The following is a 16,810-nucleotide window of genomic DNA, read 5'->3' as shown; positions in this document are numbered from 1 at the left end:
GGGATTCTAATCTAATCTAAGTTACTCGCTGCAGGATACTGCCTTGTAATAAAGGCAAGGCTCTCTTGGAAAGATTAAACAGATCACCCCAAACAGTTCAAGTGCCTGTTGAAGTACTAATCAATGTAAATTTTACTTCAGAGACTGCAGCCCGGTGTTAGTGCGAGAGAAGGCAATTCCACAAATCTTAAATATTGCACTTAACTGGCTCCATACAAAGGACTGCCCATAAGCAATAGACTTCTGCTCAGAGTAGCTAGACAAGCTGGACTGCAGACTTAGACGGACACAGTCATAGGAGAAGTTACATAGCAGGGAATTGAGCAGTAGCTGGCCAGAGCATAGCTGAGAAGCTGGTGTATATCCATTCAAAACAATGTGACTCTAGCTCAAAAGTAGTCAGAGCAGGTGGCAATGTTTACCACAGTGGCTTGAAAAATGTCTGGCATCACATGCGTTTTGGATGAGGATCATGTCTGTGGAACCGAAGTGGAGCAAACACAGTGTTGGTTGGGGATCAAATTAGTTCTGAAGGAGGTTGGAATTCTTCATGAGGGAGCTGAAGATTTTAAATGACTTTTTTACGACTCTCATTGGGATTGCAATGCTGAAACAATTGTGGAATCGCTCTCACTTGTATCTGCCATTTAAAGTTCAATTTGTGGTGTGTTCAGTCAGTTTACCTGTTAATTCATGTTTACCTCATGTTAACTGTATGTTCTAGTAAAACTATAAATATATTATAGATTGCTTACTATTGTTATGATACAGCTAATGCTATTACTGGACAAATCAGCTCCCACACTGAAAACTGGCTGCCATGATTTAGAAATGCCGGTGTTGGACTGGACTTGGTCAGAAGTCACACAACACCACGTTATAGAACTACAGATTTATTTGAAATAACAAAGTTTTGGACCGCTGAAGAAAGAGCATGCTCCAAAAACACGTGATTTCAAATCAACCTGTTGGACTATAACTTGGTGTCATATGACTTCTGACTTTGAAAACTGGCTTGATATATGATATTTTGTTTTGTTCTGATTTTAACTAAGTGGTTGCTTCTTTAAAGCACACTGCTGCATAACTTGCTTTAACAATACAACCTGAAATTTATTAAGAAATAAAGATAAAATAGAATAAACCAAAAAATACAAATTCAAAGATTTTAAAATATATTGTAAACATTAATGCCACTAATTCCAAGCCACTCCTTTACAAATTGAAGAAAAATAATAGCTTTTGTACACTACCCAAAACACACCCCTAAGTACAGTACCCCAAAGCATACCTTGTATAGTACTCAAAAACATGACTTATACAGCAGTCATACCAGAGACCCTGTCTGTAACATCTCTAAAGGTTTAAGACACTTGTAACTTTAACGTAAAGACTGGAACTGCATATAGCTCTTTCTTGAGCTATTATACATCTGAGTTTAAACATATTCAATTGGAAGTAACATCTGCAGGATATTATCCAAACACTTCTGGTCTAGCACTATTATTCACTCTTTATTCTAACATAATCTAGTTTCACCGCGTCCTTCCCTTCTCAGGAACACTGACGAGCTTCACAGGACTGCTGAAAACTCATAGTAAAATTTTAAAACAACCCTCTTTAAACTATGGATGTTTCACATAAGCGTTAAAACTCTCCTGATCTTCCAGAGGTAGTTGTAAAACCCTACCAATATACACAAAAATCTATTGATTTTAAAGCTTGCCCTCAAAAACTGCTTTAACACAAATCACAATGGCTACAGAAATACCTCGGAGGTTTTCTGTGTCCCTGAAGTTAATTATTAACTTAGGCTTGTTACTAACTCAAAAACTCTATATAAACACAGTCTACATTACTCTGTTCTAACTTTGTATAGTAAAGTTGATGTTGTTTATTCAAAAGTATGGAACTCTGTGGTTTTATTCTTTGATTAGGTACCTGGAAGTCTAAATTTTATCGATTTTGAACAAAAACTTTATTCATTCCTAACCAGATTGTAACAAATGCAGCTGTCTCATCTGGCATCATAGATAATTGGTAATTATGAGCACACCAGTTTCAAATTTTCATTTCTGCAGTTCCAAGATTGCCATACAATCATTCCAAATAGACATGTGGAAAACTTGTTTTAGTTGACTGTCATTTAAATGACATCCATTGCAAATCTGAAGGCAATATGTTGGATGTAACAATATCTACACCAAAAGTCAAAATTCAGATTTTAATAGCATGCCAATCAATATTCTTCAATGCACAGGACACCAACTACAGGTTCACAAATAACCTGTTCAGTCCGAATTGCTTTTGCTAAGTATTAAGACTACATATTGTGATTATATGGATTATCTACTTACCAGGGTAGCCCTCAAAGGTTACTCTATCGCCAGGAACAGCATCACTTGGCGGGTCTAAGATTTCAACTTTCTCTGGTGAACTCGCGCACATCACCATAGCCTGCGAGACAACTCCCCGCATCTTAGCTGGTTTAAGGTTGCATAGCATGATGGCCAGTCGATTCTCCATCTGTAAAAACAACAAATCTTACAAAATCTGTCTAAGGTTTTTGAAAAACTTTTTTTTTAAGTAACAGAAAAACATTAAGATTACAATTTTTAAAAATCTGCTAAAATTTTAAATTTCTAAGGAATTAGATTGTTCTTGTACTTCATGAAAATTTGCTAGCAATAGTGCAGAGGCAAGAAATGAAGGAGTCAATGTGCAAAGGTCATTTTAACCCAACAGTCACCCATATTTGGCCAATTGTAAAGATAAACATCGCATTAGAGATTGAAAAATGCAAGAGGCGATTTTGTTGTAGTTATAGAAAGCCCTAGATATCCATATTTGGAGATTAGTGAACAATCCTGGGCACTGCATCTTACAAAAAGAATATAATGGCCTTGGAAAGAACACATCCCGGATTTTAAATCAATCTATTAGCAGTCGTGTTGTCAGCTGGTGAGGCCCTAAAAACTAGAATTTCCTTTCAAAACTGCTCCACTTTTCTCCTCCTGTAAAACCTACATCTATGCCCAACTCTTTGGCCAACTGTCCTATTTGTTCACGTGGTGCCGAGACAAAGAGTGGTTGAAGATACGCTTGTGACTATAGTTAAAGGTACTACACAAACACAAGCTTTTGTAGACAGATGCAACAAGGATTCCCCAAAATGTTATGAGGACTTCATGGATTAGATTCTGAGCAGGGAATTACAAAAACAGATTTATTATCTGCCTGAAGATGGAAGCATAAGGATGATTTGATTTATGCTTTTGGTACTTGGATTAAAACAATGAGATGGGCAAAATAACGAAACTAATTCCACTGCTGGAAGGAGGGGATTTAAGACAAGAGGACTTAATCTTAAGATCAGGGCTTGACCAGTGATTCTTCTGCATGGTAATGGGGTTAGAGTCCTCTGGGATGAGTTGATTTGAGCTTCGAGCCTTCTGCGTTTAAGTGGGATTAGGGTTCTCTGCGTTTAAGTGGGATTCAAGCCTCCATGAGGAGTAAAGTGAGAAAGGGGTTAAAGTCCCTGAGTGGTGAACTTTGAGGCTCTGCAAGTCTTTGATCTGGGGGAAGACAGTGGCTTGGATTGTGGCGCCTTGTGGTCAGCTGTGAGGGCTTTCTCTTTTTATAAGTGTAATTCCAGAGACAGAATACAAAAAAAAAGGAAAACACTGAAATTAAGGCTGTACTAATACTTGGGTTGAAAAGGGAAAGTTTCAATGTAAATTGTGCCATGCGGAGTGTGTTTGATGTTTAAAAATTTTGGTTTGTTAAAATCCTGGTTCAGAAAATCCTTTTAAGTAACTGTTTTGCCTTGTTTGAATCAGGATCTCAATTCAATGTGTTTTGTGAGCTATGGGGTAGATTTTGTTTTTACACTGAAATTGTCCTTTTTAAAATTATCAAACTTGTAACCTTAAAAACAAATTGATTCAGTGTCTTGAGCCCCTGATTTGTTTGAAATTCTACAATGCCTGTTTAAAACAAAACAGTTGGGCCAGAGAGTATTAAAATGATTGTATTAAAATATCTTTGCTGCTGTGGTTTTAATACAAAGTGTTTACAAAAAGGAGAGTGCATTTTGAGTTTGATGCTTTGCTGAAATTTTAGAGAATATCAGAACTTGAGGCTGAGCTGCTTAAATTCTGTTAATTATTGTTAAGACTTCATTGGTCCCCTTCATATTGCAAATTCAAAGAATGTTGATCTTACCAAAGTTGTCACTGTAATTCAGATTGTTTTATTTGGGAAGTTTCATTTGGAGAACATTTTAAAATATGCAACATTTGTTTCCCACTCATTTTTGAGATTTAAATCTGAACTGAAACTGCCTCTTCAATTGCTAAAATACGGGAAACATTTTGTTATTTTCTTGCTGTTCCAGACATTTGAAATACTTTTTCTGACAGCTTTCACATTAGCCAAGCATCAATTTGTTTAAGGAAAATAATTTTTGAATAACCTGAATGAGGTATCCCAGAGTTTGAGTTTAGGACTATTATTGTTTTTTATAACTGACTGAATTGTTTAGGCAGTACAATTTAGAAGTTTATGGATTGTATAAAACTTGATAATGTCATAAATAGTGAACAGAGTAACAGATTTCAAGAATTCAAAGACGGTTGAAACAGGCAGACACAATTTAGTGTAGTTAAATGTGTGACTGTCTTCATACTAATAACCACCTTGGCAAGGAAGGAATGAGAGAGGAAATGCAAAGATACTTTTAACAGTTAACATCTTCTCTAGTTTCTCCATTCACAGGTAAAGCACACCTTTGGGCCATAGCCTGCCCCTCTACAACCTGATCCAACAGATTCAATGAGTTCCCCAATCATGAGCATGAAAAGTGAAGAAGCTAACAACAGTGAAGAGGAGGTCAGTACGCTTTTTGTCAGTGGCCTTCCTATGGACATTAAACCACATTGAGCTTTACCTTGACTTTCAATAATTTAAGGGATATGAAGATTCACTGATCAAGCTAACATCAAAACAGCTAGATGGCTTTGTTACATTCAACAGCGGAGCTGGAGCAGAAGCAGCAAAGAATGTTGCATTCACCTAGCCTGTAGCTGCAGCTGCTGCACTGCATACTCAGATGCGCTGGTATCCTCCTTCCGAAGCATCTCTGGAAGGATGGAATTCTCATCAGTTTTGTTAAGCATTTAACTGTCATTATCCAAGAATTAAGATTTCTCTGTGGAATGATGCACATTCTCACTGTTTGTCATTTTTATAAATGACATGAAAGAGGGTATATAAGGATGGGTTAGTAAATTTGCGGATGACACTAAAGTAGGTGCAGTTGTGGACAGTGCAGAAGAATGTTACAGATTACAGAGGGACATAGATAAGATAAGCTGCAGAACTGGGCTGAGAGGTGGCAAATGGGGTGATAGATATAGGTCAAATGTCAGAAGTGGTTTCTTTACTCAGAGAGTAGTAAGGTCATGGAATGCCCTGCCTGTAACAGTAGTAGACTTGCCAATTTTAAGGGCATTTAAATGGTCATTGGATAGACATGTGGATGAAAATGGAATAGTGTAGGTTAGATAGTCTTCAGACTGGTTTCACAGGTCAGTGCAACATCAGGGGCTGAAGAGCCTGTACTCCACTGTAATGTTTTATGTTCTAATTATTGCTAGACAAAGGTACAAAATGATAAGGAATTAAAGCATATGGATAGATTTTGATAAAATTCTAACATAATCTTACTTAATGGCAGAACATATGATGGGCTGAATTGTCTGCTTACCCTCTCTTTGGTTATGCTATTTTAGGGATAAGAGGGGTTCCTTGGCCATCAATATGCCTAGTTGATACATTTGGGCTGCAAGAAAGGAGATCTAGAGAATTATAGGCAGTCCCTGAGTTGTGAACATATTCTGTCCTGGAGCCCGCTTTCAAGGCAATTTACACACAAGTTAGAATACAATGCAGGACAACGTAAAGCAGATGTTCCTAAGTACAGGAAATGTTCGCACTTCAGGTGTTTAAATATAAACCCCTGTTTTGGATTGCACTCCTAAAAATGAGCGTTCAAAGGTCGGATGTTCATTTATCAGGGACTCCCTATATAGCAGGAAACAATGCTGAAATGATTGAACAACAACTTGTGTAGTTGTTAAGGCCCTGAGTGAGATTGGGAAACAGAGCTAACCCAAGACAGGATCAGTCCAACTAGTTGCCATAGATATTGGTGGCATTCAGTAACTTAATCCACATCAAAAAGCCATATCGGAAATCTACTGTAATATTGCAAAACACAAAAACCACAGGCATAGATACAGTGAACCAAAGGTAGACAATCACTTGGCTTTCCAGCACTGGTTGGGTCATGTGAAACTGATAGTGTCTCAGCATATCAAACTAAATTGAGAGATGGCTCTTGTAGTGCAGTGGTGGTGTCCCTATCTCTGAACCAAGATGTCTGGATTCAAGTCCAAACTCCTCCAAAGGGGTGTAATGATATCTCTGAATAAGTCGATTAGAAAATATCTCTAACTATATTGAGAAATTATACAGAGGCAGGCAAAGAGCACAATCAAGCTTGCTGCACAGTCAAAGCCAAATAATTTCATCCGAAATATACACTATAGGTTCAGAAGAGCTGCTTGAAGCAACAAAATTCAATACATTCCTTGTATATGATAAAATAGCTAAGCAGTGCTTGCCTATATAAGGGAAGAGATAATTATTAGTGCAGAACAGAGCAAAGCAAGTTTTTCCAATGGATGAACTAATTTGTAGTGCATTGTGTGGCTTTTGCCACGAGAAAAAGACAGTGCTGTTAATGCAAGGATGTTGGCTATATCATGCCTGTGAAGCAAGGATCACCACTGATGCTTGACCACAACAAATAACTATCACAGACAATTAAACATTCAACACCTTTACAAAAGATCTGTCAGCACTATTGCGAATAGATACCCAGAAGAAAAAAATTGACAGATTCTCTCAATTTGATGTGCATCTGTTTCTGACAAAACTTATTTGTGCGTGAGAAAGTTGGCACTTTCAGGAGACTTATGGGTGGAAAATATGCAAGCACCAGTTCAACGTGAGGATAAAAAATATACCTCATTATTGTGCCACTAATCAGAAATGATTGACAGTTTTTAGTTTAGAAGACTCTGAACTGTTTCCAGAATGCATGAATTTTTTGACAAAATAAAGAAATCCAAGAAGTTTACTGCACATAAAATGAATCCTGAGGACATAATTTCTAGTTTTAATTAATGAAATTAGAACAGTCAATTATAATTACACAATAAAGAGAAGATTTCAGAGTGTGCTATTATCAGAATTACAGATTTTTCAAAGACAAACATATCCAGCACAAACTTGCTGAGCATGTGTTTTGGATTTCTTCTTTTACAACAGCACATCTGCAGACAATGTAAAACATGTGAAATAAAGTGGAACAAACTGGTAAGTACTGAAAAACAATTTCTCCATGTTGAAGATCTACCTGCAAATAGATGATACCACACATACTAGCAATTTCAAGCACTATAAAATATAACAAGGGTAGTACCAGCAGAACCAAAAGGACCTGCAGAAGATTAAAGCAGTAATTCGCATTACTGATGCATTAGTAAATTTCAGTTGCCTGTTGCGCTCTAGATTTTGTTCTGCACATAAAAGTCTGCTTTATAATTGAGAGAATAATTTGAGGATTTAGTTGAGCAGGATAAAACAATTACTGGACGATTCCTTTCTTTCTCAAGCTACAGTCTGACCCAAACTTTTAAAGAGAATGACTATGGTTATTGACTCCAGCTCAACTATCTCTTGCACTAAACAGCTGAGTCAAATCCAAAATTGGTTCACTTTCTCAAGTAAGCAAATGCGCAGAAGTTTGTATTCATAGACAGGCAAGTTGTAGTAAACTTAGCTAACACTGTTTTGTGAAGTGATCTATAAAATCAAACAGTGCAACGTTCAGTTAAAACATTGCACTATGCCAATAAGAAAAGGAATGAACTCAAATGGAAACAGTAACATTGAAAAAATAGGAAGGCACTTCAATTGACCATCAGAAATGAAGAAGAAAAACAACAGAGGGATTTAAAACATTTATTGTGCAACCCTCCCCACCCCACTTTAGACTTGTCCAAATTTAAGCTGAAAATTCAAGCTCATATCTACTTAATTGCATTTGTTCAACTATCTAAGCCCACCTGCTGCCTGAAAAAATAACAAAGCATTATTTATTAAATATTAGACTTTTACCAAACTTTATACCCAGCTAACCATAATGGTTGCTGCCTAGCTAATGTAGAAACAGTTCAGCTACAGGAATTAATGCAGGGCAATCTTCATACAATTGACTCCTAGTATTACAGTGCTTTTAGTCAGATTACCTCCTCTATGGGCACATGGTTCACCAGTCCACTGACAACAGTTCTTGGCTTTTCTTCTCCAACATCAACCTCTTCCACATAGAGTGAATCAGCATCAGGGTGCTTTTTAGCAGTGATGATACGTCCAATACGCAGGTCTAAACGAGAAACGTCAACTGGTTTGGAATCATCGCCACCTCCTGTGGTCTGTTTCTTCTCCCCTTCAAATTCAAGAAGAATCAATGTCAACATTTCAACCAGCAGTGAAATTTATTTTGTTTGCAAAAAAGCTATCTACTTGAACCTTCTGAATACTGATACCATATAATACCTTTCCATAACTGAAGTGTCTTCCATAACAAATCAGTAAAACATGACAACTATATCGAGCAGAGAAATTTATTTTGTTTGCAAATGTACGGACTATGATCCTTAATTATCCAAGAATTGAAAACAACTTTCAATTCAATTCAACTCTTTCCACTGTAAACATTATATGAACTCATTCTTCACCCTCCTCTACTCACCAACATCAACATCTTGTCTGAAGTACTTGTTAATAAATTAGAAGAATATAGTCATAATTTTTCTACAAATTGATACACAAACACACACACACACAGATAATTTGCAAATAATTATTCACATTATGGAAGTATTCATCATTCTAAGGGAACACTTGCTAACTTATACATGTTACAACAAAACATTTCCAGTTCATAAATGGGGAGCACTGTAAAACAAATATTTTAATAATTTAAGCACGCTTGAAATGAAAAAATTACAACCTTTGCTAAGGATGATAACATGATAGAACACCAAGTTATTTATTTTTAAAGATAAGAAAATAAAAATAAACTAACCCTTTCCAAATTTATTTGCACAAACCCCATTGTGGAGCTGGAAATTTGCCATGTTCCTAGTCCTTCAAAGAATAGTTTACAGGTAGGGAAAGAGGCTTGAGAGATTAGGAGGAGGGTGAAGGCGATGGGAGACGAGACCAGGATTGGTGGAGACCTGTGATAGCACTAGAGGACTTGTGTATGTGTGTGGGGGTGGGGGGGAGAGAAAGGCTTATCAGTGTAGGCTTGTCGGAAATGCGGTGCCAAATTTTGTTTTCTGCAGTTTTTAAATCTAATACTAGCTACTTTTCCACATTTCTGCCACACAAATCAGGTAGTTTGGCCAAGCACACATTCAGCTAAAAAAAGCTCCATGGCACTCACCTTGGTTTTGACAGCGTGTGCACCCAAACTTTTGTTTGGCAACCCCACAGGGGTTATGACCCACAGTTTGGGAAGCCCTGAGCCAAACATTTCACCACATTCAAATTCAAATAAAATATTAAACCACAAGAGCTTTACATTTCAAAATTGAATGCCTTCCAAAAACACACACCACAGCTGACCAGTTATCAGGAAGCAGATTAAGACCACCCAAATTTTAATTTGAATTCAAGCCCTTAATAGGCGTGGGAACTAAAATGTGGCACAGCAATCATAAGGAACAAACAAAATCACTATGAGGGTTCCTGTGTGTTAATAGAAATTTTAAAATCGACAGATAATTCTAAATGTTTTATACAGTCATCTGTAAAAAGAAAAGTTTTTAAAAATAGATAATTAATTACTGCAAAAGATGAGATATGACCAGTCATATCGTTAATATAATTCAAATTCCAATAGGAACACTTAATAGTTTCAGGCTCATTATAAATACAAACAAAAAGCCAATGAAAAAAAATCCCCAACCCAAAAATAAGTGCTATGGGTGCTGGAAATCAGAAATAAGAACAGAAAATGATGCAAATTTGCAGCAGGTTAGACATTGTCTGTGAAGAGAAACAGCTAATATTTCAGGTTAAGATGGCCAATTAGAACACTAAAGAAAAAAAAACTTCTGTTCCCGAAAAGTCACAATACACAGAGTTGGCCTTGGCAATGCATTCTGAGGACTTGACTATAAGATTAGTTAAAGCTTTGAGGACGAGGTAGGGCTCAGGAGAATACTATAAAATTAAAAGTAATTAATCTTCTCCATGAAGTTATAAAAAGCATCATCATCCAACATTGTTCCAAGTTCAGCTGTGATTTATGGGTCTTTCTTCCCATTCACAATGTCAGCAACTGGAAGTTGATTAACTTCATACGGCAAAGGAAATTCTTCACAAAATGTCTGTTTTCTGACTGTTAGCCAGCAGTTCCAGACAGCATGATTGAGACATGTGTACAGGTGTTTTCCACATGCCCCACCCCAAAATCTTCATAATTCTTGGAAATATTACCAATTTCTGTGGAATATACACTTATGACTTGACGTTAATTCAAGACAATTATTGACCTAATTTCTCCTGTCTTTGAAAAGCTTTTATTTTCATTTACTCACCACATATGGGCATTGCTGTCTGGGCCAGGATTTATTGCCTGTCCCTAGCTGCCCTGATTTCACATCACATGAGGACTCCCTGTCTAACACAGAACCAATACACTCAGAACAATCCAGCAAGGAGATAATATTAACAATAACCCACAGACAAGTTCAATCAGCAAGTCCTATAATGCTATCTGACTTTAATTCCTGTATGCTTGAGAGAGGCAAACTTAATGTGCACCAAGTTTGTCCTCTGGAAGTAGTTAGTTTCTGTGCAGACTGTTGGACAGAATAGTTGAACAGCAGGACATGAACAAAGACTTCTTAGATTGTGTTCTCCCAAACATGGTCAGATACATGAAATGAAAGTTTTCACAAATTTGTGGATGTGAATTATGAAACACATGGCCTTGAACAGCTTTCAGTGAGAATAAATAATTTATATAGTGCTCATCATACTAACTGCGATTAAGGATTTGAAACTAATTTCCTGCACTTCTCTTCAGCTGTGAATGTAAACTCTTTGCAGTACTTTCTTGGACTCAAGGACATAATCTTGGCTTGTACTTTAGTCAATACAATTTTTCACCCTCAAGAGAAATGAAACTGAGTCACATTGAATCTTTTATGTTTACCTGACCAATGTCATTCTATGTAATAGGGGAGATCTCTGACCTGATAAAACATTCGTCTTTCTACCAACAGACTCAATAGCTAATGAACTGTTCACAATTCATTTGTTATCTATGGGATCTTGTGCATAAAATGGTTGGCGCATTTGTGGACTTAAACAGAGTCCATTATTGCACAATGGTAACTGAGTCTTTCCTAGTGTTTCCTATTTTTACAGCTAAGTTAATAGTAAATTGACAAAAGGCCTTGGTACATATCTCCTCTCACCTCCTGTCCAGATATTATAAGCAGTTACACAATTTTAATTCCCATTGTTTCCAAATGCTGTTTCTAATGAGTGAAAACAAATTCATTACCAAATTTATTTGTTTGTGCATAGAATTAAAACTTAACAATCTTTATAAAAACCAATGTTTGCAAGGGCTTTTTAAAAAAAACATGCAATGATTATATATTACAAACATTTGAAATGTTTTTTATTCGTTAATCTAATGTATGTAAAAAGAGATTTTATTTGCATGAATATCAAAAGTCTATAGCCACTAGCTATTCATTTTGTTAAGCAAATTAAATGCAGCAGTATGGAACAGTGCTCTTTATGTCGATTAAGCAATCTAGTCAGTGCATTAGTTTTGCACCAAAATTAGAGAACAATGCAATTTGGTATCCATGTGAACAAACTGTCAACATACAGCTGCATGCACATTCAACAAATGTGTTTCCTATTCAATCTCTATCCTCTTTATTTCAAATTGAGAGCTATCTGAAACATCTGTATTTGACTACAGAAACAAGTAAGAATTCCCCCAATATCCTGTTAAAATGCTGGAATTCTGGCTCCACATCAGATAACTGGCTCCACATAAAGATCCTCTTCTATTCTATTAACAACAGCTTTAGTCTCATTGTTTTGGTGCCAGCCGGATTATTATTTCCAATAAAAGTGAGGGTGGAGAGGCTTGGGGTGGTAGGGGAATGCTACAGAAATAAATGGCGGGATTTTAAAATGTACTCCAATGGAAACAAACATTGCCAAATTTTAAAAAAAAATGAATATTGTACTCACTTTCAAGCAGAGTCTTAATTTTTACATGTTAAAGCACAATAATATAAAATTTATTTAATTTTGGTATGAATCTATTATGAACAAAGGGAATGAATGAATTACAATTTTATCTCTAGTCACACAATATATGTATTTCTATAGAGAAGGCTCTCAAGGCTCCTTATCCAAGTATTCAATCAGCAGGATTTTAAAAAATTTATTCACAGGACGACAGTGTTGTTGACAAGACTGACATTTGTTGCTCATCCCTAGTTGCCTTTTAAACGTGGTGTTGGGCCACTTTCTGAACAACTGCAGTCCACAGTGTGAAAATACACACACAGCCCTGATGAGAAGCTGCTACATAAATTTTCGGAAAGGCAAACTATTTCCAGGTCAAAATGGCATTTGACTTCCAGAAGAGTCATGAATCTCCTATGTCCGCTGCCTTTTCTTGCTGTGACAGATATCAGAATTCTGGGAGACACTGTTGAAGAAACCTTTTTGCCTCAATGTAGTGCATCCCGTAAACGGCATTGTTATGGTCAGGTGGTGAATGCAGCACAAACCAAACAGGGTTTTAAGGATCTTGAGTATTGCTTGAACCGCACTCATCCAGGCAAATTGACAGTATTCCTTCATGTCCCTAACTTGTCTGTTGTAGTTGGTGAAAAAGCTGAGACAGGCGGTGAGGTCATTGACAAAATTTCCCAGTCAAGCCTCTGCCCGGCTATTGTCACGATTACATTTATATATGGCTGGTTCAGTGAAGTTTTGGGTCAGTGGTGATTTGTAGAATAGCAGGGAACTTAATGATGATAACATCACTTAACATGAAATGCACGTGCTTAGATCCTCTTGTTGGAAATATATTTCCTAACATTAATGGCAAGCAATATCTAGATTATACATCTCCCAAGCCTAGACATTTTCCAAGTCTTTTGGCACGCAGGGATGAACAGAGTTGCAAATAAGACTGAATATTGTATAATTGTAAGGATCATACTGTTACAGAATTGAGAAAGCAGCTAAAAATTAATTCTCTCTTAGATACTGCCATGCAGTATCAAAGCTTGAGATGATTGACTTTCAAAAATCACAATGATCTTTCTTTGTGCCAGTTAAGCCCCCAGACAGTAGAGAAATTCTCCAGCCTATTACAATTACCATTGACTTCAACTTTACGAGGGGTTCTCAATGCAACCCTTGGTCAATGTCAGATATGTTCACCACACCTCTGAAATTCACAGTGGGCAAAGGCTGTAATGAAGTCTAGAGTTGAATGATGTTCAGCAAATATTAGTTGCATAATTACCTGGACAATTCTCCCCATTTTCTGACAACTGTCCCACTTCACAAAGAATGTGGAAAATTCAATTGAGTCCGTTACCTGCCTACTAGCAGAACTTGAGTTCTGTCTACTGTCAATCACTGAAGTGATGCCGTAACCCTACTGGAACAGGTTCACTCAATGATGCAGCTGGTTCAAGCGCACAAGTCTTTAACACAATAACTATTTGTGTTCTTAACTGTATTTTGATATCATGTGCAATAAATCAAACTGACTGACGACAGTTTCTGTGATAATGAGGATCGCAGGAAGGGGGTGCACTTGACATTCTCAAGCTTGGATTCATCGCAATTGAGACCCATTAGTTATTTAATTGTCATTCAAAGCTATATGCGACAAGACTGCAGAGCTTTGATTTGATTCAGTGGTTATGGGATTAAGATTTAACTCTGCAGTTTAGCATGTATGTAGTCCTGTGTACAACTTCACTGGGTTTGCAGGTAATTTTTAGATACACCTCATTGATGTGCTCGTACTCAATATCTGCCTCTACATCCAGTTCTTTCTTCCTAATATGTCCATTCTGATATCTGTCCTTGCATCAGTATGAATTGAAGGGTGCATTCACAATGCACATCAGTGTATCATATAAATTTAGAATCCACACAATTCCACTGGCTCAAAGTCCATACCTGGTTTGCATTACAAGACTTCCTGACACCAAAGCCAAGTTTGTTCAAATTCCAGTTTCAGTTGTTGCAAATACTCTTGCTGAAATTAAATCTAAGCAGCTCTTATGAATCATAAAATCCCTACAGTGCGTCAGGCCATTCGACCCATCGAGTCCACACCGACCAGCAACCCACCCAAACCCAGCTCCTTAACCTATCCCTGTAACCCTTCATTTCCCTTGGCTGATCCACCTAACCTGCACATCTTTGGACTGTGGGAGGGAACCAATGCACCTGGAGGAAACCCATGCAAACATGGGGAGAATGTGCAAACTCCATGCAGACAGATAGTCCCCCAGGCGTGGAATCAAACTCAGGTCCCTGGCGCTGTGAGGCAGCAGTGCTAACCACTGAGCCACTTTCACCCTATGCTGCTCGATTATATTCAGTTTCACCTTGCTACCATCATCCACAACTGTCATTATTCTGCCTGATTAGCAATGACAAACCCAATATCTTTTTATTATAACTTCTACCAGAAACTCCATTCTCTAGTTGCTGATTCTTCCAAATGCTTACTTAAGTCAATTATTTGGTTTGGGATATGATCCTGAGTTGAGAGGCTAAAACCTATATCACATCTACAAGCCCCAGGATTTCAAAACTTTCCTCCTCCTTTTCAAATCTCTCCAATATCGTGACCCACTATGTTGGTGGTCTCCTCTATCATAATACTTTTGCATACAATCTGCACACATGCTGCCTGCTTCTTCCATTTACTGCTGGTGCTTTGTGATTCACTCACACATTAGCACCTTCTGGAAGTCCTCCCTAAACTTTGACAGTCCTCAAATTAAGAACCCCTCCCAGAATGTTCACTTTGACCACATCTTCGCATCCTCTTCTTTTCCTTCTACTTGTTCTTTGGGGTGTCTAACAATGTGATAAAGTGCAATAAACATTGAATACTTTTCCTTTTAACTTTTCTTTAATCTAGTGAATACTTAACCAAGTTTTTCAATCGACACTTTAATATCACATTATAGCACACAGACTGCTCAAAATACCTTTCTTGTCTGGCTTCTTATCCGGTTTGTCTTTTTTTTTCTTGTTTTCACTCACTTCTGGTCTCTGTTCAGTTGCAGGTGGAGTATCCAGTGCAGTTGTTGGAGACATTGATGTTGCAGAACAGGACTGAACTGAAGCTGCTGTTGGAACTGGAACTCGTTTGACTGGAATTTAAACATTTTTATGTTAGATGTTACAGAAATCAACATGAATGACACAGATATAGCATCTTTCATTTATAGATTTCAGGAGTTGACAAGTTACTATGGATAACTGAAAAATCTTGAAACACTTACTCCAAATATGATAAATGTGGTCCCATCGTAATGGCATTCATCAGAAAACATGAATTTAAACTGTTTTACTAACAGGAAGCATAAGATCTATACCTCAGGCATAAGATATTATGAGCTTCAAGAATTTTACTTTCAGACTTCAGTGTTTTGGAGAGATGATGGAACAGAAAGCTACATTTACAAAATTACTTATCAAGTAAGGACTGTAATAGAAAGCATAAGCTATCAAGCAGACACTAATAGATTAAATGAATGGGCAAAACTGTGGCAAATAAAGTACATTATAAATGGCAAAAAGCTGGAGGTTCACAAAGACATAAGTATCCTGATGTATACGTCAGAACACCATGAACAGATATAGAAAATCATCAAAAGATCAAAGGAATGCTGATATTCCAATCTTCTAGATATAAAGACAAGGAAATAGAAGTCATGCTTTAGCTATACAAAGCCTTAGTTCCAAGTTTTTGAGTGGTTCTGTACAGTACACTCTATACAGTGTGCACAGATTGCACTACAAATCTCTCAACATGATACCTGGATTCCAAAGTTACATCATAAGAAGAAATCACAAAAGATAGGCTTGAAATCCTTGCAAATTAGAACATTAAATGGTAACATGATCAAAGTTTTTAAAGACATTTAGGGCAATAAATAGGTTAAAGAGAGAAATTACTTCCATTTGTTGGGGAATCTTAAGAAGAATGAAGTCAAAGAACAGAAACAAGGCCAAAAATGAAATACTCCTCTAAACAAAGGGTGGCAGATGATTGTAATTCTCCTTGGTAAATGTCAATTGATGCTAGATAAATAGTTAATTTAAAATCTGAGTGAAAATCTTAAATACTTCTAATCAACCTGCTCATATACTTTGTGGTACAATCTGAAGAAACTAGGACTTGAATGTGGGTCTTCTGCCCCAGAGATAGGGACACTACTACCACTCTACCACTCTTCTGAGGTTAATTGACTTTGCTTAACCAAGATTTAAAAACATGTGGAACAATGATGGGTATACGGAAACAGCTCACAAAATGACACTGGAACAGGCTGAAGCTGCTTTTGGGCTTACATGCTGA

The 16,810-nt window shown here is 37.0% G+C and overlaps 1 protein-coding gene across 4 annotated transcripts in view; it reads right to left on the bottom strand.

Annotated features, from left to right (window-relative positions):
• The window catches only part of aimp1a (aminoacyl tRNA synthetase complex interacting multifunctional protein 1a), a 65,638-nt gene that overhangs the window by 3,824 nt on the left and 45,004 nt on the right, over positions 1-16,810 (bottom strand). For all 4 annotated transcript variants that reach the window (XM_043674345.2, XM_043674342.2, XM_043674343.2 and 1 more), the window contains exons 4-6: positions 15,435-15,599; positions 8,379-8,578; positions 2,358-2,526 (exon numbers count right to left, since the gene is read on the bottom strand). In XM_043674345.2, coding sequence (XP_043530280.2) covers positions 2,358-2,526; positions 8,379-8,578; positions 15,435-15,599 — 534 coding nt within the window. The remainder of the gene's footprint in view (positions 1-2,357; positions 2,527-8,378; positions 8,579-15,434; positions 15,600-16,810) is intronic.

Source organism: Chiloscyllium plagiosum, unplaced genomic scaffold, assembly GCF_037043375.1.
Source record: "Chiloscyllium plagiosum isolate Xiang-an unplaced genomic scaffold, Cpla_swu_hap1 HiC_scaffold_36, whole genome shotgun sequence".
Lineage (NCBI taxonomy): Eukaryota > Metazoa > Chordata > Chondrichthyes > Orectolobiformes > Hemiscylliidae > Chiloscyllium > Chiloscyllium plagiosum.
The sequence above is the reverse complement of the archived record's forward strand: the minus strand, read 5'-3'. Positions and strand labels throughout refer to the sequence as shown.